General features: G+C 41.7%; 1 protein-coding gene across 1 annotated transcript; it reads left to right on the top strand.

Annotated features, from left to right (window-relative positions):
- LOC117761317 (vitamin D3 receptor B-like) lies at nt 1-27,810 on the top strand. Its single transcript, XM_034585075.1, has 10 exons — nt 1-1,234; nt 1,514-1,588; nt 13,185-13,332; nt 14,264-14,394; nt 15,683-15,879; nt 16,778-16,877; nt 17,515-17,695; nt 19,415-19,566; nt 20,752-20,868; nt 21,862-27,810. The coding sequence occupies exons 3-10, from the start codon at nt 13,187-13,189 to the stop codon at nt 22,113-22,115; spliced, it is 1,278 nt and encodes a 425-aa protein (XP_034440966.1). The 5' UTR covers nt 1-1,234; nt 1,514-1,588; nt 13,185-13,186; the 3' UTR covers nt 22,116-27,810.

The following is a 27,810-nucleotide window of genomic DNA, read 5'->3' as shown; positions in this document are numbered from 1 at the left end:
TCGCCTATTTATAGCTCCCACACACGCCATGTCTCCTCATGCATTGCAAATGTATGGCAACATCGCCATGCAGCGGCATCGCCTCCCAGCCTACCACTGTACTGCAGAGCGGACACACCCCTCCGATACACCCGCCTCACTGCACACATCAGCGGAGCGTCAAAGGAATAATGGAGGCAAATGCATTGAATTAACAATCTAGGCCACCGCTCAGCTCCCACTGCTGCTGCAGCTGCGCACCATCGATGGTGTTGTGGTTTATTCGTGTTTTTTAAAATTCTGCTCCCAGTGTCTGCGGAACAAAGACGCTCTGGTGCGTGAGAGAACAGCGGGTCACTGGCACGGTCTCCCCCGCAATGAGCCGCCACATCGTGCGGGTGGTGTTCGCAGGGTGACCCCCCCACCACCGCCTCCCGTTGCTTCAGAGATCCGGGGGATAAACGGGTGTTGCTTTAAACCTCACGCGGTCAAAGTTGTTTACCTCTTCGTTACCTCTGACGTCACGACACACCCCTGTACGAGAGGGGCGTCGCCGCGCCGTACGAGCACCGCGGCCGGCCATTCAGAGCCGCGCTGGGCGGAACCGCCACCAATCGCGACGCGGGGGACACGCCGAGCTCGCCCGCGATTGGCCAGCAGAGGGGCTGGGTGGGAAATCCCTCTTTTCCCGTAGAGGTCCTCAGAAAGGGGCGGTGCATAACAAAGAAAGTAATGGCCATCTATTTGGGTCCTGAAGAAGGAGGGATATTGCTCGTCGGACAACCGTAGGTGTGATAGAGTGTTTCTCCATGTTGGCGTTCGCCCGCCGCTGACAGACGGCCGCGTCCCACAGCGCCTCGGTCGGACCTGCGTAGCCCGCGGTTCCGCAGGGCGGTGAGTAGAGCTGCTTGAACTTGGGGCCGCGTTTTAGGGTTAAAGCAGCCACGCTAACGTTAGCTACTACCAGCGCTGCTGCTGCTGCTGCTGCGGGAGCCAGCGTCTGAAAAGGGCGGACGACTCTGACGCTTTCTCCGCCACAAGTCACATTTCTTGAGTTTCCCCCCCCCCCCCGGGTACAACAGCGTCCTCTCACTGGCCCCACAAGGAAAAAAAAAAAAAAAAGCTGAGGTCCCAGAGCTGGCCCAGACAACAACATGGAGCGGACACACTTTGCGAGAGAATGAAGACGACGGCGGACGACGACTGAAGAGGATTACATGCAACTCGGTGTTGATGGGGGAAAAGTTGAGCTGAGGTATGGAACTCGCGTGCACGGGACTAATGCGAAAGTCGAACCTGGAGTTATTGTAATTCCTGTTGTAAAGATGGAGGTTCAGGAGGACAAAAGTGTAATTTAATCTCCAGATACTTGTCTGACTGCTGTGTGGTGATTAGCACTGAGTGTGTATGTTGCTGTGAAAATAGTTGAGAGTTACGTAAACAGAGCTGCAGCAGGTCAGGTACTAGGGTAAAGGCCCACTCGCTCACTCACTGACTTGCGACATGCCATTTTTCTCTCTGTTGTTTTGAACAGGATTAACAACTTGGGATAAAGTGAAGAGAGGTTTTCGAGTCTCGCCTATTGTGCAAGGGCATGCGAGAACCGCAGGTGAGGATGTTTGTCTTCTTCCCCCCCCCCCCACACCTGCCAATGTGCACTTTGTTGTGTTGCTCTCATGCGCGGAGATAACCAGGGTTGTGCAGTCACAACCTGTTGTTTTCAGGTCCAACGCGATCCTGCACAGGATTTTGTAGGATGGCTGAATTCACATGTGTGTGTCACTCAGGTTGTGTTGCATCCAGTCACTGCCTTCACGCATGAGAAAAGAAACCCGAGGAGTGAATGTACGAGCAACTGTAAATATTCCATGAAAAAAAAGGGTTAGTGACGCACTTATGGGTTACTGCGACACGCACGTGAATACATTTTTAAAAGTTTTGTTGTCTGCAGAACTGAAAAATATCTATATATATATTGAATGCAATTGATTTATGTATAGTGTGTTTTTTAGCCCCAATTAATCAAGTATAATATAGCTTTTTTTTAAATCCCCCTAAATCATTAGTATCACTACAACCTCACCTGCGTTTTTCTTTTTTTTTTTTTTTTACAACAGACTGTAACGCACTGATTTCATGCAATTACAGTCATCTGAGCATGTATCGAGTCACTTTCACTTACTCACACAGTTGTATGGCTGGTAGAATTAGTTGTATATGGGTATATGCATATACAGTTAAATATGTTTGTCGAATAAGTTATATTTTACTATATACATATACTAGATTATTTGATGGTAGAGATAGTTAAAAGTGTTTTTATTTATACACCTTAACCACGCACTTCATAGTCACGTAGACCGTAGCCATGGGCTGATAATGACATCATTAATTACTACAAGGGCCCTGTCTCTCTCATGGCTGAAATTTAAACAGGCTCCAGCTTTTCTCTCTCTGCTGCTTATCGCTTAAATAATCTGAAGGGACCAGATACAGTTGACAGCAAGTAGTATAAATATATTAACATATTCCTAGAGCCTGTATTATTTGGGAAGGGGCCAGAGACATGAGGCTAAGCATGCGTTTGAATAATTTTCCAGTTAATTTGTTTATAAACCTGCGATGGGGAAACTACGAAATGAGCTTGGTTGGTCTTTATTGACTATAACCATGGCAGCTTGTTTATGGAGCTGTGTGCTGTGGTGATGGTACAGTCCATTATGTCTCCTATACAGTGAAGTACCCGGCCCCCTACCCCCTTTCGTGACTGCAGTAATTGGTTGCTTCCTCTCACATGTAACCCTATAGAAAGAAAGAGGCTGCTGTACTTTACTGTAAAGACCCACTTGTATGTACGTTTGTGCATGCGTGCTGTTTGCCACATATGTTCAGCTGCCTTTGAGACTAATGAAGTGTTAAGTTCCCCCTAATGTTTTTGGGTCCTCATTTACCTCCTGTGGTTGATGGTATCGAAGCCAAACACATCACACAGGTAATGTTTGTTTGTATATGGAGCGCGACTAATGCAGAATTTTTTTTCTGGGAAAGCAAAATGTATGTCACTGTTTGATATCTAGGACAGTGGGTGTTTTTTGTGAATTTTTTTTTTTTCCTTTTATGCAGTATTGATATCTGTGTATAAATTGATTATGTGTGAACTTGAAAGCACAAGTGCCTTACAAAAGTTGAGTATTTCTTAAAAGTGCAAATGTCACTATTGTCCTGTATTTCCTGGAATGGATCTAGCAATTATTGGAGATTATATAACTTTGGTTTTTGGGTTAAGTGCATTTGCATCCACCTCACCCACATGTCTGTCGTGTGTCCGGGAACTGTCCACATTTGGCTTTCCGTGTGCGCCGCTCCGTGTTGCTTGAGAATGTACTTTCTCTGTCAAATTCAGCATAGATATCAACAGGACTTTTGGTGAGTGTGTGTTTGAGTGGGCCTCTCCCTGCCTCGTCTCTTTCCCCTCTCCAGAGTCCAGCAAGGGGCCCAGCATAAGGGGGCAGGTTGCCGTCACTGCCTCTCTCGCTCCCCTTGCAGGCCAGCGCTGGGGCCTGGGCAGGGGGGGAGAGCGGGGCAGAGACCATAGGGTTGGACACGGGACATGGGACCCCCTCCCACCCCAGTTTAGCCCATCCTGTGTGGGGCACAGGTCACCTTGTCATGTGCTATTACTGCTGCTGTAATATGCTCCCTGTGATCATAGGGAAAGAGCATGCAATAGACCCGTGGAGGCTGCAGGAGGGTGAATGAGAGAGAGAGGGAAGCGAAGGGACAGGACTGGACTAGTCTGCTCAGCCACTTGTTTAGCTGCATTACAGACTCAGTTTGTTGTCTTTGTTGTTGTTGGGCCCACATTGTCTCTTTTTGTCCATTGTTCCATCCCCTCTATCTGTTTTCCGCTTGTATTGTCTGTTTTGTGTTAAACACAAAGCAGATTTGAATTAAACTTCTCCTCTCACTCATCTCAGATCTTGTTTGCTTTGATCGTCCTTTTTTTTCTTCAACCACACCTTCCTCCTTTTTAAAATGTTTCTTCTTTACCCTCACCTCTGCCTCTGTTGTGGGCTAAGATGGGCTTCTATATGTGTGAATCATGTATTTCTATTGTAGCCCAGTTCTCTGTGCAGCCCGGGTCATTCCAGATCTGATTTGTTTTATGTCTCTTCTGTACTCGTAGTGACCCGGCCTGAGGTATGCAGTAAAACACATCGTCTTATGTTTTCTCCCCTTTTCCCTCCCAACTCTCTCCAAAACGTCTCCCCGTCTTTTCCTCTCTCTCTCTCTCCCTTTCTTTTCCTCTCTCTCTCTCTCTCTCTCTCTCTCTCTCTCTCTCTCTCTCTCTCTCTCTCCCTGTCTTTTCCTCTCTCTCTTTCCTCCTTTATGTCTTTCTCCCACTCTCCCTCTTTTTTTTCCTTTAAGAGAAACCTTTGGCAGCATGGAACAATTTCAGAACCATTTGTGGGATTGCGTCATGTGATATTGATGGAGGGTGCTCATTGGACTGTCAGAGAGGGCCTCCTTCTCTCACTCAGGCGTTCCACAGCGATCCCTCTCTTTCTTCCAGTGCTGTTATAGGTCTGGATGTGATTCAGACTCTGACTCTTATGTGTTGGGATGTGGTCTGTAAGCCCATTGCTGACATTCTTGGGACGTGATGCCAGAGGTTTTTTATTTCCCGCTTTCCTTTCTCTCTTCTGCACGTCTGTGTGCAGTTAAAATGATCCCTCCTTGAAGCGCTGTCTAGATCCACCTCTTTACCCACTTTGTTTTATCTTGCCCTGTCCTCAATCACATTTCATTTCAACGCCCGAGCACTAATGGCACCACTTAATTAGGTTTGTTGGATGGTGGGCCTCGGTGGAGGGTGGGTTTTTATAATCGCTTGATATTGACTTTGATGAAAGTTAATCTAACATCTGGGCCGCCCTCCAAATCTTTGTCACGGCTGAGGTCTCATTTATGTCTCCTTTAGAAGTAATAGGGCACCTGACGGCAAAAAAAAAAAAAATACAATGGCCACTTTCCTGTTTGATAAGAACATACTTGGTTGCAGCTGGAAATGAAAATGCGAGTAGAACAGAGGGGAATAAGTGACCTTATGAGTGGCACTGGACTCCTGCCATGGTCTGTCTTTATGAATATCTTACAGAAGCACAAACGACCTGTTGATACTGTCAATGCTGCAGAAACACAGATTTCTTCATGCAACATCTCAACATGAAGTGTTACTATTTCTCACATTAGCACTTAACTCAGTTTATCAGGGTCACACCATCTGTAGTCAAGACTTCATTCAATTGATATCTAATATTGGCTAATTAGAAGGTGCCAGTTAGAGGCATCCATTTGGGACACGTGTTAATCACTGGACTTTTTATTAGATGCTCTGATATAGATCCACCGTGCATTGGAAATGCCTCCAATACTGCAGAAAATGCTGGGTAGGGCAACGGTGAGTATGCGACTTATCCGATTCCATGTCTTTAATGTATATTAGTTTCACCCAGAAAAAACTGCAAATTTCCCATAAATCACTTCTTCTTAGCTGCTCCACAGCAGCAGTTGCACTGTACTGCCAATGGCAAGTACTGTTTTGAAAAGCTTTTTTAGATAATAAAAATAATTCTATATGGCATTCATTCTCTATATGCATTTGTTTTTCAAAGGGTTTAACCTGAGCCTATACAGGCTATACAACAATGATAGCAACCCACACTTTAGGGTTAGTAGCATACAGCTGAATGAAACATTAAATTAGTTATTTACATCTCCAGTTTTGTGCAGGTTAAATTTCAGGTTTTTAAAGATATTCTGTCATATGACAAGATAAGTGTTTTTTCAGACATGTTGATTTTTAATTCAGTCCAGACCACCAACAGCACCACCAGACCATTTATCATCCGAATCGATGACCTATCCACTCTTAAGCTTTGACACTTTTGACAACAATGTTACGTCTTTAAATCCAACCTGGGACCGACTATAACGTCAGTCCTGGGATTATGAGACGCGTGCATGTCATGATGTGAATAAATCAAAGAGGAAAAGATGAGTCACTGCTCCGCTGCATGCTAAGTAGCATGTGTTCTTTCTCAGCTCGTGTGTTGAGGTAAAAGAAGGGGAAACTCCCTAACCTCTTAGCCAAACTCTGCCACTGAAATTTGGGTAATGTCTTTATTTTGCAGCTTTCACCACCCAGTTAAAATGACAAGCTGCAGTCAGTTTGTGGTGGTGCACATAATTACAGCAGGCCTCATCTCTTTGCTCATCAGCCACCGCTGCGTGTGTCTCGCTTTGCCAAACTCCAGTCGTCTCATCTGCTTCTCCTTTTCATCTCTTTATCGTCTAATGGTTATTTCTTTTGTAACTGACTGATTCAGAAAGGGCTTATTTTACACTACGTGATCCATTCTTATTTTCATTATGTAAAGAGTTGTCCCTTTTATTGGAATTGAAATGATTAGCCTCAAATGAATGACTCAATCAATTGGAAATGAGTGAGAATCAATAGTTAAGTCAAAAATGCGAAACATTTCCTAGTTAAACATTTTTTCTTATGAGGTTTTTCTGTTTAATGTTACTGTAATTGAATACCTTTTTATTATTTTAAACAAGGTTGAACAATACAAGACATTTAAAGATGTCAGCTTGTGCTTTTTGAAATCACGTTGGGTGTTTTCAAATGTACCAAAATGTTAATGCTGAATGCAGACAATCATCATTAGATTAATCAGAAAGGAGAACATTTGTCTTAGTTATCAAATAGTTAGATTTTGTTTATCCTCCACAACAAACCATAAAAAACAATGATTAACTGTCCCGTACTTATTTATTGGGTGAGCAGGAGGGTGCGGTGTTGTCTCATGTGACCCGCCCATTTGTGCCACCCCCATGTGTTGGAAGTGGCACAGATGAGCCTTGAGCCTGAAGGTTTCTGACAAATAAAAACTTACGTTAAGATTAAATGTACAAATATCAAATATATAAAAATTTAGCCGGGCAGCCAACAAAGATTTCACTGTGACAATGAAACGTGGTCACAAACAACGTATCGTGCCAAAATCGTCTCCTTGATTTAAAAATGGGAGTGAAGCAGCAACGCCAGAAATAAATCACAACTATTCTAACATGAAGAGCTAATTGCTTTTTCCACTGATGCTTTTCAAAATGAGGGCCTGTCGGAGATGAGACGTGTATTGAAGTTGCATATTTTTAGCCATGCTTTTAAAATAACAAAAACAGACTGTTTGTGTGGACGGCCTCACTCGGGCCCACTGCTGCGTGCAACCTCTACTCACACAATTTTTCTGTCGTATCTTTGTGACAAAGGAAGTCACTGTGAAAGAGGTCACCCCTCCCCTACTCGCTGTATCTATGTATATATTCCTATCGGTTTTACTCCATCTCTCCAGCCAGCGTTCCCTCCTTCCCACTCCTCCCTGGCTGCAGTCTCTCCGGCCTCCCTCACTCACTCGCCCGTTGGCTGGCATTTCCTTTCTCTCTGTGACCACAAACAGCAAGCGGGCCATTCACAGAGCGATGGAGGAAAATATATCCGAACTCGTTTTGTAGTGAGGTGTAATTGAAAACATGTATGACCTTCTCAATAGCGAAGTGGTGAGAAGATAACAGAAGCCAGAGTAAATGTGCTTCTGCAAAACGGTTACATTAGCAAAGATAACACTAATGTAGTTTATTTTATTTATTATAATAATAAAGTTAATTTATCTAGCACAAACTGAGATCACATAGTGTTAATCATGGTGGAATGAAAACATACATGTTAAAAATGAATTTCATGCATAAACCAACCTACACACAAATATATACACACATTTTCTTATTGTGGTTAGGGCATTCTAAAGACTTTAAAAAATATTGATTTTGCAAGTCTGAGGTCAAGAGTTTCATAATATTTTACATAATCCAAACCTGACAGTCCTAATGATCTTGTAAAGATTGTTCATGTTCAAGAGGTTTGTCTCCTTAAGCGTGTGGAAGCTTATTCCTACTCAAACGAGTCATGTGGCTGAGATGAACTACTTTAAATACCCCCAGTAACTCTGCTTTAATGTACATACAACCCTGCATCAGTCACTGACTGTGATCATTCATTTTGACTAAAACACACCTAATGTTACAGTCAATCTCAACGCCCCGTATCAGTGTGTTGATGCACATCATAACCATCTTCAAATCTTACTTAGAAATGTTCAGCCTTCAATTTTCTGGTAATGTTTCTGTTTTTAGTTTATAATCACATTTAATTAAATAATTACATTTTAAAATAATTATTAGCAAATAGTGCTATATGTAGTTGTATGACCCACTTCTCTTTATCTCACTATGATTTTAGTATCATTGGAAAGATAACCGTGAAGTTCAAACATTAACAACGCTGTAAGAAATTCCCATTGTTTAAATCGCATCTGGATTAACAATGTATGTAAGACCATGTGTGCGAACAAAAGTATTACAAAATTCAGATGGTTGACATGACAACAGTGACGAGCATTATTGGACTTAACCAGCATCATATGTTGGGTCCTTTAGACACCTTCTCTGTTCAAATAGACTGTGCAGAGCTTTTTTTTGCATTTAGAAATAATAATGACTTTATTATTGAGATATTTACAGTGTTTACATGTTTTAAGGTATTAAACACATGTAAAGCTGCAATAATAAAAATGGTGCACATTTTGTAGTCAAACAAGTTGAATAAATCAATGTTTGTAAATTTCTTTGCCGTTATTAAGGAAAAATTGGTTATTTAGAGATTTCATTGCTCCCCTAAAGCTCATGTTCTCCTGTAGTTTAAACTACACCCCAGTAGTTCCTGTTCTGTTAGAAAGTATCAACTCAGGATCAGGGATCTTAATAGAAAAAAAGTCATCAAATAAAAGTTAATACTAATTTATTAAAAGCATTTTTTATAGCGGCTACCTGAATTTTACGTTGGAGATATGACTTAAAAGATGATGCATTTTTAGTGCCATTGATAACCTTATCTTATGATATTACTCATTAACAGTTACATATTATGGTTCTTTCTTATCCAGTGGACCAAACGCATCATCCTGTGAAATAGATCCTCAGCCATCTGTCTTTTGTCATCAACATAATTCAGATATTTTAAACATTTATTAGATTGCTATATATATATATATATAAATATTTTTGCTTTAGTTTGGCTTAGTATTAATTAAATTGGAGAAACATCCTAATACATGCTGAAAGTGTCGGCAGTTGCTTGACAAATCTGGTCTGGAGAAGTAAATGTGGAAAAGGTCAATCTGATGATTTGCTCCAGTAAAACATCCACAGAAAAATCCAGTGAGCTAATTTCTTGCTGTATCTCTGTGAGCTCAGTGTCTTCTTAACGTCACGTTTGTACTAAAAAAGATGCCGCTTCTGTTTGCAGCCAACGGCAAATCCTGTATACCACCTGAGGGTTTCAGTCCAGACACGGTGGAGTTTGACAGTCGTTGCTCCAGAAGTTGTTCAAATCCAAGTTATTAAGCCATTACAGTATAAGGCAGTTAATAACGTCCCTCCTGCTGCATTGGCTCAGTCAAAACACATGGCAGTGATTGCTACAATAATCTAGTTACAATATACAAGCATATTGTTGTAGATGCTTCTTATAAGAGGTTGAAATGATAAATTGCAACTTCTATTAGCTGGCCGTCAGGTAAAAAAAAATCCATACTCTGTTTGCCTGTCCCTGGTAAGCAAATTAGAAATCAGAGTCCCTGCTTTGTCCTTAGGCTTTCTGCCAGTGTAACACACTAAGATGAGTAGTATTCTGATCTGCATTAATTCAACAATGCCAGATTTGATTGATGCTTTCGAACGCTGTACACAGTATGTGTGTCGCCCAGGAGCGAGACGTTCAGTCGAAGCTCAAAACCATCTCCCTGGCTCTGCGTGCCCAAGTCCGGAATGAGCACAGATCTGGTCTAATAACCTGATGCATTATTTAGAGCTCTCTCAATACCACTGTGCATTTACTGTAATGGCCTGTCAAGGCTGAATGCAATCACAGAGGACCGACCTCACTGATCAGTTGATGATATAGTAAGGTGATTGGGTGTTTTTCCACAGTGAGTGATGAGCGTGGACGCCTGCTGGGATTAGTCCGCCTGCTCGTTGGAGAACAGATGTCATACTTTCTAAAAGGCTGTCCCTAATTATATTGTGCAACATTTCACTACATGGTAGCATTAGGTATTTTGTGGCTAATGTGTCAGACCTGCCTAAAGGATTTAATGTTTTAATTCCCAAATACTTTTACTTTTAAGTGCTTCGGTAGGATCACAGCTCTCTAGTGGTTGGTAATCTGGCACCAGTCAAAATGTCCAGCAGCACTGAAGTACTCCTTGTTTTAACATTGTACATGAGAATGGACCTCATGTACCAGACCTTTTTATTTTCCTCAGGATATCTCACATTACCTGATCCATGATTTCCGTGTTCGTGGGCCAGCCCCTCACAACCACACTCACCACTAAACCACCAAAATAATCATTTTCTTGGAAGAAAGAAGGCAGATAAGGTTAGGAGCACATGTTGAAACAGCAGAAGGGAGTTGTTTTTCCCACAAAAACAGGTTTTTTGAAAGACCGTGATACTCAAGAAGTTGCAACTGAGGAAGTTTGGTAGACACCCCAATCACAGAAGACAATATTTTCATGGGATTATTTGGTTTGCTTTAGAAATGTTCAATTCAACTCTGTTCCTTTTGGGCTAAGCTTTATATAGCTGTGGGCAGTAGGGCATCTAAACAGAGTGTGAGTGTTTTGAAATCTAAAACCTGTGCCCATTCATATTGCATCACCTGCATGGCAAGTTTGTTATCATATAGTAAACAGCCTTTGAGGCCTTATCTTGATGTGTCTTTGGATAAACTCTATTGTAACACTGTCATAAGGACAAGGAATTACTTTAAAGCAATTATCCACTGGTATGCCATTTTCAAAGACCTTTGACCCGACATGTGCACTTTACCTCTGCTCTCAAGACCAGGGATGTGTGAAAGGTGGGAGAGAGAATCGAAGACAGGGCCGGTTGGGGGCAAAATGGGAGAGTTCAGGACACACCATCACCTAATCTGTCACTAGAGGCAGTTTGTACAGTAAAACAGAACATGGCTTCTACCTATTTTAGCACATTCTCTGTGCAGAGATGCACAAAATGTATTTATAGAGGCCACAGGCCTTTGTCGCTGTTCCGCTGTATGTTTTGTTGCAGGGTTTCTATTGGCTGGAGCTGAGGAGGAATGATTGTATGCTAGAACACTTTGTCAATGTCCCGCAAGATTAGTTAAACCCCACCTGCCCAGCATTGTGTTCTGGTTACGTTATCTTATGGTTGTGTTATCATTTGTTTGTGTCATCTTTTGGTTTGGTTTTGCACTTACAGCATACTACTCACACATGCTACATCACAGACTCTTACCCTTAAGCTCCATATTTCTTTATCTAAAGAAACTCTCCGATTTTTGGGGGTTTGTTTGCATGTTTGTTTGTGATAATGATTACACAGAAACTACTGAACGGATCCAGGATTTTCTTTTTTAAACTTTCTGTAACATTGAGAGATTGGATGTTTTTCAACATATTCTTGATTTTTCAAAATGATTCATGGATCTTGATTTTTAAAAATCAGGCACGTTTAGAGGACTGATATCTCTGTGTGAAATATGATGCTGCTTTAATGAATTTAAGGGGACTGTTGCACAAACTTGGCAGAGGTATGTGTTCTACTGAGTGCTATTTGAGTTTGAAGTGCATCTCCTTTATTTATTGTGGCTTGCAAAGCGGTGCAAACACTTAACACTGTCGATTTAACAAACTACATCTGTTTTTTTCCTATATATATTGACAAATTAACTCCTGCTTTGCTTTACAACAACATGCTAGAACTCACTGCTTCCGGAACCCAAAGACAAAGCGAAACGATCTCAAGTGTTTTCCCCATGACCTTTTGAGGTTCTCCGTGTTCTGTCGTTTATCAGAGGTCTGTGGGACCCATCTGCTCAGTTCCCTTCATAAGTATTCGCTGCCAGTTGGTGCTACTTCCAGTTGCATGCATGCATACTGTTTGAGCGTACCACAGTGGTGGTTGTATCAGATGTTCTGCATTGAAGCATGTGGTGCTGCGATACAAGACGTCCACATGCTGCAGATGCTTGAGCCACCGCTGTCCATGATGCCTGCAGCGCTGAGGCAATGACTGGAGCCTCTTGTTTCCTTTCTTCTTTTGACCTTTTGTTTTAATAAGGACTACATATCCCGTTAATGGAATTGGCCAGGAACAGAATTTGTTTTCGAGGCATACTGGTCATGATGATGGTCACTGCTGTAGAAAAACAGCAACAAGAGAAATAATCTATTCTGTTGAATTTACAAGAGTGTGTACACGGTTTTTAGGTAGAACAGAGTTTCATTAATTACACATGAATTATGGAAAGCTCTGTCAAATTCATTTAAATTATTCAACTGCATGGGCCCTCACCGTATTGGCTGTTGATTTGTGAGTTTGTTGGGGTTTTTATCGGTTTAGTTGTCCTCGCTTCCCCTTTCTCTGCCTGCCTCCATCATTTGCTTAGCTTTGACTGTACAGTGGAAGCAAAGACAGGAATAAGAAAGGAGCTTTGTGAAAAGGACAGTGATTGTTTGTTTATGAGGATGCTAGCCGTGCGGTGACATGCATTTTTTTCCCCTCCCTCTCATGAGGCTGTTAAGTGAAATAGATACTCGGAGCGCTATGTAATCAATTGTAACCCAGATCCAGCATTTTGGAGTGGAACAAGGGTTTTTCCACTCGATTCATAAGGCTCCGGTTCCTTGCTCCTGGACAAAAACACTGGAGTAGAGTTCACCTCCAAAGGGTAGACCGGGACGGAATCTGTTCTGCAGGAAGGGGCAGTGTTTGGTTGGCATGGAGACAGATGAAAAGATATGCGTCTCACTTCTGCGCAGGTCTTTTACACAGACAATCACAATAGTTTAAATCCATTTTAAAAACCTCATGATAGCGTGTGAAGTGCAGCATTGAACGGATATAACTTAATAAAATGTTCTAAAATTCTACTCCTTTTTTTTTTTTATTGGTGGCAAAGTAACTGAAAATTTCTATAACCTGGAGCTGATTTAATAATATTTTTTCTCCCTCTCTCTTTCTTATCTGTTCAGTGATGGAGCCCACGGTTGTGAGTACATCCTCTCTGGCCACTGAGGAGTTTGACAGGAACATGCCGCGTATCTGCGGCGTGTGCGGGGACAAAGCCACCGGCTTCCACTTTAACGCCATGACCTGTGAGGGATGCAAGGGTTTTTTCAGGTACGAAATGCAAAAGTGAAGTCACAGATGCAATGCAAAGCAGACACATATTAACATATCTAACCCACACTAAGTAGACTGTGTAAAGCACAATAGCTCATACAACCCAGATGAAAAAAAGATGTATATTGACCAACTTATTGACACATGTACACGTTAGCATACAAACACTGATGGGAACTTGCATATATAATGGCCACCCACACACTCACACACCCATTAAATGTGATTGCCACCCACGGTTATGTAAGATTTTACACACACACACACACAGACAACCTGGCAACATTCCTGTCCATGCTGACGCTCAGGCACCAGGTAGAGAATACAAATGAGCTCAGCCCTGAAGTTAATGCCTTGGCCTCTACCTGCTCGTTGAGAAACACACATTTCCAATTCAAACCAAAACCAAACTGGAGCAAGTCGTGATGCTGCCGGCTTGTGTGCGGCTGATGTATTCATCCGTTTGTTTCTGCTCCTCTCAGAAGAGTTGATATTTAAAGTGAGAGGATAAAAAAGACTGATGTTTAATAATCTCCTTCCTCGTCTCTCAGCTGGCCCTTATTTGGACTCTCACCAAGCGTGTGTGTGTTTGCTTGCTCACATCTGTGTACTAATGTTCAAACATACATGTCCATCACTGACTAAATCATTGTGCTTTGCATCACTGTTTGGCAAGATTCATCACTTACCGCTAGATTCCTTGGCGCTCATCCATATGTTCGCTGCTTCACTCACTTCCAGGCTTAAAAATATTTATCCAGTTCTACCTTGATTATTATGTTTGTGCAAAACAATGTCAAAGTTGTCACGTTGTTATTTTTTTGAAAATCTAATTATATGCACACATCTGTTGTCAACACTGTTACAAGCAGAGTTTTATTTTTCTGCGTTTCTGTGTCTTTTAAAAAACTCTACATGATTTTCTCAGGCGCAGTATGAAGCGCAAGGCCACATTCACGTGTCCATTCAACGGCAGTTGCACCATCACCAAGGACAACAGGCGCCACTGCCAGGCATGCCGACTCAAGCGCTGTGTGGACATTGGCATGATGAAAGAGTGTAAGTATGACAGGTGACCCACATGTCCTCAGGGCAACAATTTAACCTTACACCGTGTGATTTACTGCATGCATTCAATTAGTGAAGTTATTGATGCTCTCTGTCCTTGTTTGGCCCTTTGGGTTCAGTTTATGACTCTTATCATAAATCCCATGATTCATTTGTAAATGAATAATTGGACCAGTAGTTTTCTTTTAAACTGGAGGTTCGGAATATGAGTTAACGTTATATCCTGAACTGACCCAGGATCAGCCTCCCACTTAGTCAGTTTACATGTTCATTTTACCTACTGTATGTGCATTATTTTAATTTGCATTTGTGTTTCTTGTTAAAACTACAATCTAGTTTCCTTCTCTGGGATTAAAAGTACGATTTACACAACTGTTTTTCGCAGTTTCTTGGGGACCTATTGTCCCTCTTGTAAATGTTATGTAATTTTTGGACTGGGGTCAGTGTCTCTGGGTCTTTGCCCCCATTAGAGTGTTTACACATTCTGTTTGAACTAACGGAGGCTCCCCATATTGTATACAGTAAGTATACTCCATCTGAAGTTTAGACACCTGCTGTTATGTACAATCCAGTGAGGCCTCGTCTTTCCACACTGCCTTGTTTATTTTCATGGTCTGTAAATAGCAGGTCCATCTTTTCTCGTTTTCTCCTGATATCCGGATATTGTCCGCGGGCCACTTCTGAGCAAAGGCCTCTCGCTTCCAGGCGAATGTTTTTTCCCTTGGGTGTTTCTGGGAATACCGCAAGAGCAGTGGCACAGACGCTGCGATTTACTGTTCGTGATCAGCGCTCGCTGTTGCAAAAACAGGAGCATGTTGTTGAGACCCAGTTCTCTCCTTCTCTCCCTATCTCCGACTCTATGAGCTAATTCAGTGGCTTGAACAACAAGGAGCGGGCAGAACACAGACAATGCGTTCATTTGTTCAATGCAGCGGGGTCTCCATATGGACCTGTCCCCTCCCATTCTCTTCCTCCAGAGAATAACAACCCCCCTCCACCCAGCACCACATTGACATAGCTGTCATCACAATGTTAAAGACAAGTATGTGCAGAGAAGCTTTAAAGTCTAACCAGTATCCATGCTACACCAGTATTCTGTCATCATCGCTGTTTTTGTATCTTCCGCTTGTTTTCCTGTGCCTAATGTTTTATTATTGACCTTCTTACACAAAACAGTTTCCTTCACCTCTGTTTTTTTCCTGAAAGTTTATTTTTCCTGTCTAATTCCAACACCCTCTCTCCCTCTTTGACTCATTATGACCCCCCCACCCCCCCACAGTCATTCTGACAGATGAGGAAGTGCAGAGGAAGAAGGACCTTATTCAGCGGAGGAAGGATGAGGAGGCCCAGCGCGAAGCGGAGAGGGAGGCACGGCGACCCCGACTCACTGAGGAGCAAAGTCAGGTCATCGCCACGCTGGTGGAGGCTCACCACAAAACATATGACGACTCCTACTCTGACTTCTGCCGCTTCAGGGTGCGTGTCTCAATGTGGCCGTTGTTGGCGTCAATCAACACAAAAATTTAAACGTGATTTCAGAAAACATAAACACTAATGTAAGATACAACAGTGCTACGTTTACTAGACAAATATTGACAAATGTATTGCTGCTGAAGTCCCATAAAATAACAATAATTTATATTATTTGAATTTACATCTTCATGTGGTGCCCTGTCTGGGATACTCACAGCTTTTCAATGTTCTGATTCCTCACATAAGAATTTATTTCTGTATCACCTTTACTCCTCTTCCACAAATCTCCCATCCAGCCGTCCCTCAATCCATTTCTGTTAGGAAATTCATTTTCTAGTTTCCATCTGCACAAATTTCACACACAGCCACACTTAAATTGGGCAATTCAACCTCGATCAGATATTCGTCAAAGCTGCAGGTTCTGTTTTTAAATGAGAATCACAACAATGAACACTATCTTTGCATGTTAATAGACATTGTGAAGATACTTGTTTTTACTGTGTAAATGTAAATGTTCCAATATCATCCAAGATCAAAATTCACTTTATTGTCCTTCACACCACACACAAGACAAGTGCACAGTAGAACGAAATTAAATAGCATCCGGCTCAGGAACGTTATTTATAACACTATGGTTTCCTGAGTGGGTATTAAAACTAAGCTGTAAAGTAAAAAATAGTAATAATATAGGTTTAAGAATAAATAGATAAATATGGGTGGAACAGACCTTGGGATATTGTTGGCAACTGGATGAAATTACAGATATTGAATGAATAGATAAATAAGATATGTAAACAGACATGAGAAATATTGCACATATTTGATGAAATTGCAATTAGATTATATATAGTTTATATCTATACATATAGAACTTTAGTGACTGTATTTCTTGTCTGACTAGCCTCCTGTGCGTGAGGGTCCAGTGACGCGTAGCGCCAGCAGAGCCGCGTCCCTCCACTCTCTGTCTGATGCCTCCTCTGACTCCTTCAGTCACTCTCCAGGTAAGAGACACACGGTGTGAGCGCTTCACTTTAAACTCAAGAGAAAACGCAGCCTGATCACTCTCATAATAAACCTGTTTTCCTCCAGTGAATCAAGGGTTAATACTCGACTTATGACGGCTATTTTTTTCCAGTTCAGCTCTTTGAATATTGGCTTATATAATCTGTTATGTTGCTTTACTGAGAATCCAGTGGAAATCCTGTGAATAACCTGTACCCTGCAGACACCTGACTAGACACCACCACTAGTAAACATCAGTTCATTAATGCATCCGTCACTAATGGAGCGAACACAGCGAGGGACACGGTCACGTGGCCTGCTTCCAACACTCAGCACACACAATTGACTCAAAACAACCCAATCTCGCTCTGCCTGCTTCACATGATGCCAGAGCTGTAATCTGAGCTTTCATCTCACTTCTACTGACCTGGCACTCACGTATTTTCAGATCATCCTGTCTGCCAACAGGCCCCCTCTCTATGTTCATGATTTCCCTCACTATGTGTGTGTGTGTGTTTTCCTGGAGGAATATAGCATGACTTTTTTTGGGCTTGGTGTATGAAAATGTTTCCCTCTTTTCTTCTCTCCTCTCGTCTCATGTTTTTCCCTCCCTGGTCTCCACTCTGCTCGCTGCAGAGTCAGTAGACACCAAAGTGAACTTCAACAACCTGCTCATGATGTACCAGGAGCAGGGCAGCAGCCCCGACTCCAGCGAGGAGGAGGGCTCCAGCTTCTCCATGCTGCCTCACCTGGCTGACCTGGTCTCCTACAGCATCCAAAAGGTCATAGGATTTGCCAAGATGATCCCTGGGTTCAGGTGGGTCTGCGTGCATGTGTGTTGTTTATAACTGATGTCCCCCAGAAACAGCATGTCTTGTCTGGACTTTTTACTTGTAGGCACACAGGCCAGCAACATACCCTATATAAGTCGGCAAGAAAAACATGTTGGTTAGAAGACATACTTACTATGCATTACTATACATCAATGGGAAGTTGTCAGCTCTGTTTTCAGTCTTACTCTGGACTGGTTTGCATTAAAAGTTAATTTCCTGACTTTCAGTTTTCATTGAGCAGTCTACTGCTGCTCATAGCCAACATAACACTGAGAGGGTGAACATTTGATTCTCTGCATCTCTGTTTTGGCAGAGAACTTCCTTTCGATCAGGTTTTTTGGTTGCATTCAGAATACTGCTGCTCATGCAACCAACTGTTGTAGTCTGACAAAATCTTTTTCTTGCCCAAATGTAGGCGATGAACTTTCAGACCTCATGTATTTTTTATTTGCATGTCTCAGAGTTACTCTTTACCTAAATGTCTGCTGAAGACTTTGTACACCGACTTGTTTTTCTGCCTGATTAGTCGATACTGTGCCACAGTGATGGCTGTGGTCTAAAGGCCATAGATCACTGATAGACTTATTATTGCAGATAGCTGACACATTGTGGAAAATTATTTTATGTCGTCTTGTTCCTTCACTGGACAAGCTTATATGCCCTGGTCATGTTGTTTTTGTGAAATTTGGCCCATAAAGTATGTTAGTAGGTGATTGCCTGACCTTCTCTCGTACTGAGCAGTAACCTGCTTTGCACGTACACTGCCAAGTTGTTTATCTGGTGATCACACATTTTTTAAGACCATGTGATAGCATGTGATCTTTTTTTAAAAGTCTGAGATATTTAGGAGAAGGCAATACCTCTCAGATAAAAAGCAAACACGTTATTTGTGACTACTAACTTAAAATTGCAATGGGTGCCCCAAGGCTTTTTTTCATTGTTGCCTCCCCACCTTCCTCCCTGACACATGGCAACCGTTGCCCTCCAACATGTTTGTCTCTCAGCGTGTTGACAGAGACAAAAGCTTTACGTGTCTCAGGGGTCACCCCAAAGTCAAGAGTAAAACGAGTAGGGGCCTGTATTTCCTGAAAGTTGTCATTCCCACTCGCAGCGAGTGATGGACGTGGTCGGATTACCATTGGAATGTTCTTCCACTTATGATCTGCTCCCAAAGCCCTGAAAAACACCACAGACCTCCCCCGGAGATCTGCAGGTTCCAGCTCATGGCTCCTGCTAATCCACTAGTTTCACGTCATGAACATTTAAAGACATTTCATAACATTGCTGGATTTTAACTGTGACAGTGAAGATGCTTAAAGCGGCGACGGTTTCACTGATGTTGATCCAATGAGAGATCTGTACATGCTAGCCCATCACAACCGGGGGAAGCAAACAGAAAAAACATTTTGGATGTTTTTTTTCTTTCTGCCCGCCGTATATCTGACAACGTCTGTGACTGGCCTTGAACCTGCAGTGGGTAAAACATTGATGAACACAATCCTTTGAAATGAATTCTACAACTGATAAACTGACACATTTATGCAGAGTGGGCAGGTTCCAGGTTTGAATCTTCTCGCTGTTGTTTACCTGCTGCTCTATCAGTTTCCTGCCATGTCTGACAATGAAAACAAGATTATTGTGTTTATTTTAAGAGCTGTTTGTTTATAGTACACCAACATAAAAGATGAATTCTTTCCCTGCAGGGATTTGACTGCAGAAGACCAGATTGCCCTGCTCAAGTCCAGCGCCATCGAGGTGATCATGCTGCGCTCAAATCAGAGTTTCAACCTGGAGGACATGTCATGGAGCTGCGGTGCACCTGACTTTAAATACCAGATCAGTGATGTCACCAAAGGTCAGTGTGAAACGCTGCCACGTGTACAGTTTAGCTGTTGTGACGACATGCCAGTGTTTGTGGCCGTGCACATTCATGCTTGGCAACTCATTCTGCTCAGCTGATAATTGAAGAAAAGATGCTCATGTTACACATTAACGCTTCTGATCACAGCTCGAAGGAAGCGGCCAGGCGTTAAGGAGGTGACAGGATCATTACTGTGAGAGGACAGATAATGTTACTGCCTGTGGGCCTGTGTACACACCCGTAGGCAAAGAATGCTAATGCAAGTATTTCTTCAAAAAACAACTCCGCAGAAGTCTTAGTGGATGTGGCTTTCATATGCCTTTTTAAACAAGAAACCCCTCTTTCTGGGATTAACCAAAGAATGTCACTCCTGACCTGCTTGCGACACAAAACAACCACTGTCGGGACAAGGAGAGGCAGCTCTGTCACGCTTGTCCTAAAATACATGTCGATGACATCAGGCATGATCCTAATACAGACGTTTCTCGCGCGGTAATAAAAAAGTTTTACGACATCATTTTTTATGCTCTTTCACTTGGGATCCTTTCCCTCAAACTTTCATAAGGAAATGCTTGTGCTAGTGCAGTTTTAATTTTAGCTGTGTTTCTTTTAGAACATCCCTGCACTGGTCAAAGTGATTCTTTGAAATACTCGAAAACATATTTTTCTAGAAAATCTGTGCTGTTAACCCCAACCTTTTCAAATCAAAACTGCATCACTGTCTAATATTAAATAACTGTACAAGACCATTGCCAATTATTCAATAAGAATTAATAAATCTGTTGTCAGTTCTCAGAAAGCCTCATGGTTCACCTCATAACCAGCCATAAAATAACAAAATGGAGGCACATTAATGATAAACATCAAAGAAAACTTCTGATCAGTATTCGCGTGCCTCTCATTTACACATCTACATAAAAGCAACCCTGCGTGAGAAATTGAATATAAATCGATCATTATTCAAATTTTCCCAACAAAATTCCCAACCAGTAGCTCCTAACAGACCTGAGAACACGTTCAAAGGAAAACCCTCACCAGAGATGATTCCATGAGGCTCAATGAAATATTAATGAGTAAGTGGGATGGTAACATTCCCTGGAGGGCCTTTCTCTTGCGTTACACTGTGGAGCCAGTTGTACGAGCTGCACAGGCAGTAACGATGTGTTGTTTCCTCCGCAGCGGGCCACACTCTGGAGCTGTTAGAGCCGCTGGTGAAGTTCCAGGTGGGCCTGAAGAAGCTCAACCTGCAGGAGGAGGAACATGTGATGCTGATGGCCATCTGTTTGCTTTCTCCAGGTACTGTGCATCCGACTGTGTGGAGGAGGGAACGGTCGTCATGAATTGTGCATGAGTGAACACGTGTGCCTCTTTTTTTTTTTTTTTTTTCTCCAAGTGGAGAATATGTTCATTATGATTTTTTTTTATTGCAAAAGATCAACTGAAACCTTTTGGTTCGATAATATATGAAGCAGTTTTACCATCTGTCACTCAACATCAATCACAGTGACGTACAGGCATAAGCTGCGAGAGGGGTTTCATGTTTCATTGGTTTAGCTTCTATGTGAACACGTAGTTGTGTATATAGTATCCATTTGCAGGAAATACAGTGTATATATTAAACATGTATTGCTATGCAAGCTGCAAGCAAGCATGTGTAACCGAGTGTATATTTGCATCCCTCTCTGTATATGAGGCAGCTCATTAACAATACATAGATGTGCTTGGCCTGATCTAAAATTAGCATGCTACCTCACCAGCATGGTAGAAATACAAACACAAAGATCATACAGTTTTATCTAAGTTACTACTGGACTCCAGGATAAATATTATTATTGCACAGTCAACACGGATATTGAAATCCTTGGTTTTACAGCAGCGTTTCAATTCTACACCTGTCCATTTGGTTGGTTTGTTTTTATGTTTTTAAGAAAGATTTCACAAAAACAGCTGACTGGATTTCCATGAAACTTAGTGGAAGGATCAGGGAAGAACCCTTTACATTTTTGGTGGGGGTCCGGATTAAGGGGCGGATCCAGGAATTGTTTTTCTTTTTTTAACATTGTGATATAGAACGTTTTTCTACATTTGCACCAGTTTCTCAGAGAATGATTTATTGATCTGGATGAAAAAAATCCATCACACTTAGGGGAATGATATTAACGAGTGCATGAAATTTGGTGGAGCTTGATTGAATTTAAGGGACTTTTGGGCCTTTACTGAGTGGTAGTTATTTTTTACATTTTATTTGAACCATAAAATTTCACAAGACTGTCTCCTCCTCTGCTGTAGACCGCCCAGGTGTGCAGGATCATGCACGGATCGAAGCCCTCCAAGACCGCCTGTCGGAGACCCTGCAGGCCTACATCCAGCTTCACCATCCGGCGGGGCGGCTGCTCTACGCCAAGATGATCCAGAAGCTGGCCGACCTGCGCAGCCTCAACGAGGAGCACTCCAAGCAGTACCGCTCGCTCTCCTTCCGGCCTGAGCACAGCATGCAGCTCACCCCGCTGGTGTTGGAAGTGTTCGGCAGCGAGGTCTCCTAGATGCCCGTCTCGATCAAACCTCCGTGGGGAAGCTGGAGACGAGACCCCTGGGGGTAAAAATGGAGGGAGGGAGCTGAGAATGTGCTGAGTGGACTAAATGGAGGTGTGGAGGGGGAGTGTGAGTGTGTGCGTATGTGTGTGCATGTGGGGTGTGTGGTTTCATGTGTGTGTGTCATGTCTAAAGAAGTCTCTCTTGGTGTAAAGGCCAAGGTTGTGTGGAGAGCGAGCAGGTGTTAAGAGACTCAGTAAACAAGGGACCTTCATATAATACAAATGAACCTATACATACAACTTCTGCCTATATACAGTATTTTTTCTGTATATAAAAATCAACAAACAGCTGCTTCAAATGCCAGGACATTTAGTGTGCACATGCCGTGCACGCACCACCACAACATACATAACTCAGTTATTCATCTAGCCATTCAGTTGAGCTACCTCTTGGTTTTACTGGGGTTGTTTTATATTTACATCACCTATGTGAAACAGTAACTTTTACATGGATCAATTTAAATACAGTACAGATGACATTTCAGTTTATCAGTGCAAAAGCAGTGCCTGCACATTACTTTGACATTTTTGGATGTTTTCAAAAGAAAAAAAGTATATATATATATATATAAATATATATCTGTATTTTGTTTTTCATTTGCTTCTCTCAAAAGGCAGCATATGTAAATGACTCTGTATACAAATCAAACACATGCCTTTCACCTTTCACCAAAGGTATGGTCAACTACTTTCTCAAAAAAAGCTTCCAGTACCTAAAACTAAAAAAAAAAGTGTCGCACCGCGCGTCGTTTCACACGTGCAGCCTCTCAACGTGTGAGCAAGTTGTCTGACTAGCCTCACAGCCTATGAAGGAAAATGTCATTACACAGGTTTATACCGCAGTCAGAGCATAGTCTGTAATTTTAGTCAGGTTTTGATAGGAATTTGGGGTGCCAGGTTTTGAGGTGAGAATTAGCCACTAAGTGTTTTAGTTACTTTTACACTGCTAACTGTCAATCAAACTAAGCCTGCATAATGGCTTGTTTCTCTCTTTTGAAACTGATTTTCATTCTTCTTCTCTCCTTTTTGCTCAAATTGTCTATTTCCCTGTATATAGTTAATTGCTGCCACATGTATCCTAAGCACTGTTATACCACCTTTTACTCAAGCCTATGTATTGATATACAGCATCTATATTATCACAGATTTTTAAAGGGCTAAAATGCCAAATCTAACTGGAATAGTAAACGGAGGCCAAAGCAGGGGGGGGGGGGGCCTGTCTTAGTTGAAACAGTATATATCTGCATTACCTTACTCTGAATTGGCATAGCTACAGATGTAATGGCAGTTGTTTGCTTTTTTTGTGTTTTCTACGTTACTTCACCTTAAAAAAGAAACAATTCCATGAATTGTTCCTCCTCAGTAAACATTGAGCTCGGCGGGCTGAGGGCTTGGAAAGCTGCTTCAGACCTCCACAGATATCACACCCCTTTCGTTTCTGACTGGGAAGTGGTTTTTCTAGAATGTCTGGGGGCCTGGCTGTGGTGGCGGCGTGCGTGCACCTTCACACCCAGGCCCTCCTGTTTGATGATGTATGCTGCGCAGCCCTCTAGTGGCTGCATTGTGTAAATACCAAGTATATGTATATCTATATTTATATATCTCTCTCTATATATATATATAGATATACATATACACAACATATATGTATACTGTATGTAATATGTCCGTCGCTGTACATAGGGCTACATATATATTTCTCAAGGCAAATTCTTTTCTAAAATATATATGCAAATACAATATTGACCCTTTTTTTGGATTCATTATCCTGATGTTCTAAAACACTATGCTCTTTGTTTTGACTTTGATAATGTCGTTTGGTGAGAGTGACCTACAAATTGCTTCAGATGGGATTGCTTGTGTATTTGACTCAGTCAGATTATTATTTGTGTTGTGGTGGGTTTTGACGTATATGACTAATTTTAATTTTTCCGAAAGAGGACAAGCTAAACATACCGTGCTGCTCTCTAATATAAGCCATATAGACCACTGAGCTAGTTATACACCTGATGCATTACAGTACATCAAACCGATGACTCCACAGCCTTGGGTAATCTCATTGTATAATCTACTAAACTCATGCTATTTGTCTATGGCTTTCCGAAGATAAGCTTGTGTATGATATGAACTCATATGCCTATACTCTCCGCTGTCAGTCATCTTTGGCTTATGCTTCATCAGACAGCATCTAATGGCTTGTAAACCAAACTGCCGAGAGAATTTCAATTCTTTTAGGTTAAGAGGCCAGTAATGTTTGGCTTCGTACACATGGGATTCTGGTAAAGTTAAATGAGATGATATGACTTTTTTTTAATATACGTATGAAGACAACTCCCCCCAAAGAAGTGTTGAGTATAATCCCTGCCAAGCGCTGGATGTTTTTTTGTTTTTTTTTACGAGAAGCAACTTGGCTTAAATGGAAAATTTCTCAGAGACGACACAAAAGTCTTAACAGATTCTTTGTCTTCTATTTGCTGCGTGTCAGAAGACGTGTGTTAAAACGGTTCCTGTGATTGGCCCCGCGGGCTTCCTGTGTCAGAACTAGAGCTTCCTTCATCTCCACAGCCCAGGGTAACTCTGTGATCTTAGAGGAAGAGAGAGAGTGGCAGAGTGTGCATATTTTTGTTGTCGAGCTCAACGTGACGTGTTCTCACAACTGCTTTGTGAGAAGTTGACAGTAGTTGCTTTAATCTGTTCAGTTTTTTTTTTTTAAAGTCCAGTCTCTGTCACTGGGGCTTTATTCCAACTCTTCGCTGTCAGTGATCATCAGCTATCACTGTGATTCACTGACTCACTGATTCATCTGCATAGCATGGATAGCTTTTTTGGGGGGAGGTTTCTATATTGATGAAATCATTATAAGTTAGATTTTCTCCCTGGAAATCACTGGGACTATATTGTGTGTGTTTGTGTATATACACATGTCCCACAATGTCCCTGCTGCGATTGAACTTTGCGGAGTCGAGTCTCGAGCGTCTGTAGGCAGTACCACTCATATGTATAGTATGTTAGTATGTTAGTTTGATGAGGGGTATGATGTGCTTGGTTACTGAACACTGACTTTTGAAGATTTGAAGAGTCTCCATGTTGATTTTTCTCTGAGTACATACTTCTTGTATGTAGACATCGGTTTGATTATGTTCTATTTTCTTTTTTCTTTTTTTGAGATAGTGATGCAGTGTTGATTTGTGTATTAATACAGTGGGAGCAGAGTTCCCGCCATTTAATGATAGGATAAAAAAAAGAGGAGTTGCTCTTGGGGGGAGGGATGGGGGGGTGAAAACCAAACAGGAAAGAGTGTTAAGGATGCATCATAAAGCTGCTGATTGAAAAAGTATATTTGTGACGCGCTGGGGGAATTCTGACTCAAGGCGTCGTGATAAGAAGGGAATTCCCTGTTTCCTTTTTAGACTGAAAATGTAACATGACATTTTCCCCATTAAATTCCCCCAAAACACAGTTAAATCTAAATATGGTACATTCTTGCAGTTTTCCTGTTTGTTCGTTTTTCACCCTGGTCGCCTGCTCAGCCTCCATGAATTGAATCGCTGCATCGTGTTTGTGAAAATACTGGAACTTGATAACCATATGTCAGTGGAAATTTACACTACAAATGAGAAGGATCTATCCGTGAGATTTCCTCAAAATCGGCAACTTAACAACAGTAACAATGCCTGCAGCAACTCATGGTACACTATCACCAGCAAGCTTTACAGTTTATCATGCTAGTAGACATTTTTGTATAACCGTTGCCATTACAAATCCTGTCTGTAGAAACATGTATATCGTTCATAGAGATCAGTCGGCTATCTCCCATCTTTTTCTTTTTATTATCATTATTATTTTTGATTATTTTGTTCCTCCCATTAGGACAGGGATTGTAATGGAATCAATTTAATGTAGTTCTTACAAAAAAGGAGTGTCCACAATGGATGTACACCATAATCTACCTAAAATACCTACCTCTCTTAGCTCAGATTTTTTTCAGTATTAAGCATTTGCCTCTGTTTTTACTTTTTGTAATATTTGTATTCATGTTGGTATTTATTGCTGTCTAATGAGTCATACTTCAATGATTACCTCAGAGATATCTCAGATTTTGGGAGAGTCCAGCTAATGAAGTCATTCTGTTTTGGTTTTTTTTGTATATTTTTTTTCTTCTCAGACTTAACATTGCCTTTTTTTTTTTACGCACAAAATACCAGGAGTGTTTTTTTAATATAGTGCCTGCACTCTGACCAACAGAGCTCAGACTGGCTAGGATGAGGCTGCATTAACTCCAGAAGTGACGTCCTTCTCTGCATTTTTGTCCCTCTGCTCCGTCTTTGGGATATCTATGTAGTGTTCAGCAACAGATGTTATTAATCTCGTTGCTGTGCCCCTCTACGCAGCCGTACTTGCTCCTCAAAGCTCTCCTGTTTGCCCTTAAGAACTATAAAGATAAGGTAGATGTCCCTATAGTTACTAAGGGTGAATGGAACAGGAGTGAATGCGGATGCGTGGACGGAACAACCTGAAAGACTTTGTGGCAGCAGGAGAAACGAGGGGTGTGTTTGCGCTTCACTCGGTACTGTTAGCGTGGTCTTTTTCTCTGTAGATCCTTCCCCTCGGCCTCTTATTTCCTCTGTGCCCTCTCTGTCTCTTCACCTCTCCTCCTGTCCTAAAGTCTGCTCCCACACCTTCATCATTCCCTGCCAATGTTTGGTCAAACGAGGGGGAATCAGGAGGCGGGTGAACTCCTCATTATCCATGCAATGCTGCTTTTATTATCACAAGCATCACCTAGTCGTGTGTTATTTGACACTACATGATGCGGGAATCATCCAAAGGTCGGCCGCCCCTCCCACCAGTGACGGCGGCGCGACCAACCTCATTGGACGATTGTGTCTTTTGAAATACACGCACGTAAAATACGTAACGTAGTGATGCTTATTAGGGTGAAAAACTAATTCCATTCAGATCCGTGTTTCATTTTAACAGAGCAACTACTCACTTTTGTTAATATAAAACCTTTTTTTTTTTTTTTCTATTAATGTCAAACTGCTTCAGGTAAACACTGAATGAAATTAGAGTTTTATTAATCAGTGAATACTACGGAACAATGTGGCCATGGTCACATCGACCCTGAGCTGTGTGCCATAATATGACCCTTTTAATGCAGGGGAGGGTGTTTAATGAAGCTGGCTTCAAATGTTCCCCAGCTCAATTTCAATGGGAGGGTTGTCTGAGTGTGAGGTCGGCTTCTCACTTAGTAATCTGTCAGACGTGTATTGATTTTATTTTTTTAAATAACGAGAATAAAATTTGAATTTGGCATTGAATTCTAACCCTGCATTGTGAATCCAAATCATGCCACATTCAATTAAAAGAAATGCCTGAACCAACAAAAAGCACTTAATGTAATGTTTGTAACACATGCATACTGATGAATCTACTAGCCATACACTGCCTGTGTATAGGTCAGCATGATATGGCTGCAATTATCAAAAATAAAGTCACCTAAATTCTATTGTAATTGCAATTTATCTTTTGTCTCATTTTTTTTCCTTCAAAGATCTTCTTTTTTCTATTATAAATTGGTGTTTATGTAATGTTATTTTTGTCAGATGTTTTGCAAATCAAAAATAAACAGTTGTACATAGCA

This window comes from Hippoglossus hippoglossus, chromosome 5, assembly GCF_009819705.1.
Source record: "Hippoglossus hippoglossus isolate fHipHip1 chromosome 5, fHipHip1.pri, whole genome shotgun sequence".
Lineage (NCBI taxonomy): Eukaryota > Metazoa > Chordata > Actinopteri > Pleuronectiformes > Pleuronectidae > Hippoglossus > Hippoglossus hippoglossus.
This window is presented reverse-complemented; position numbering and strand designations above follow the sequence as displayed.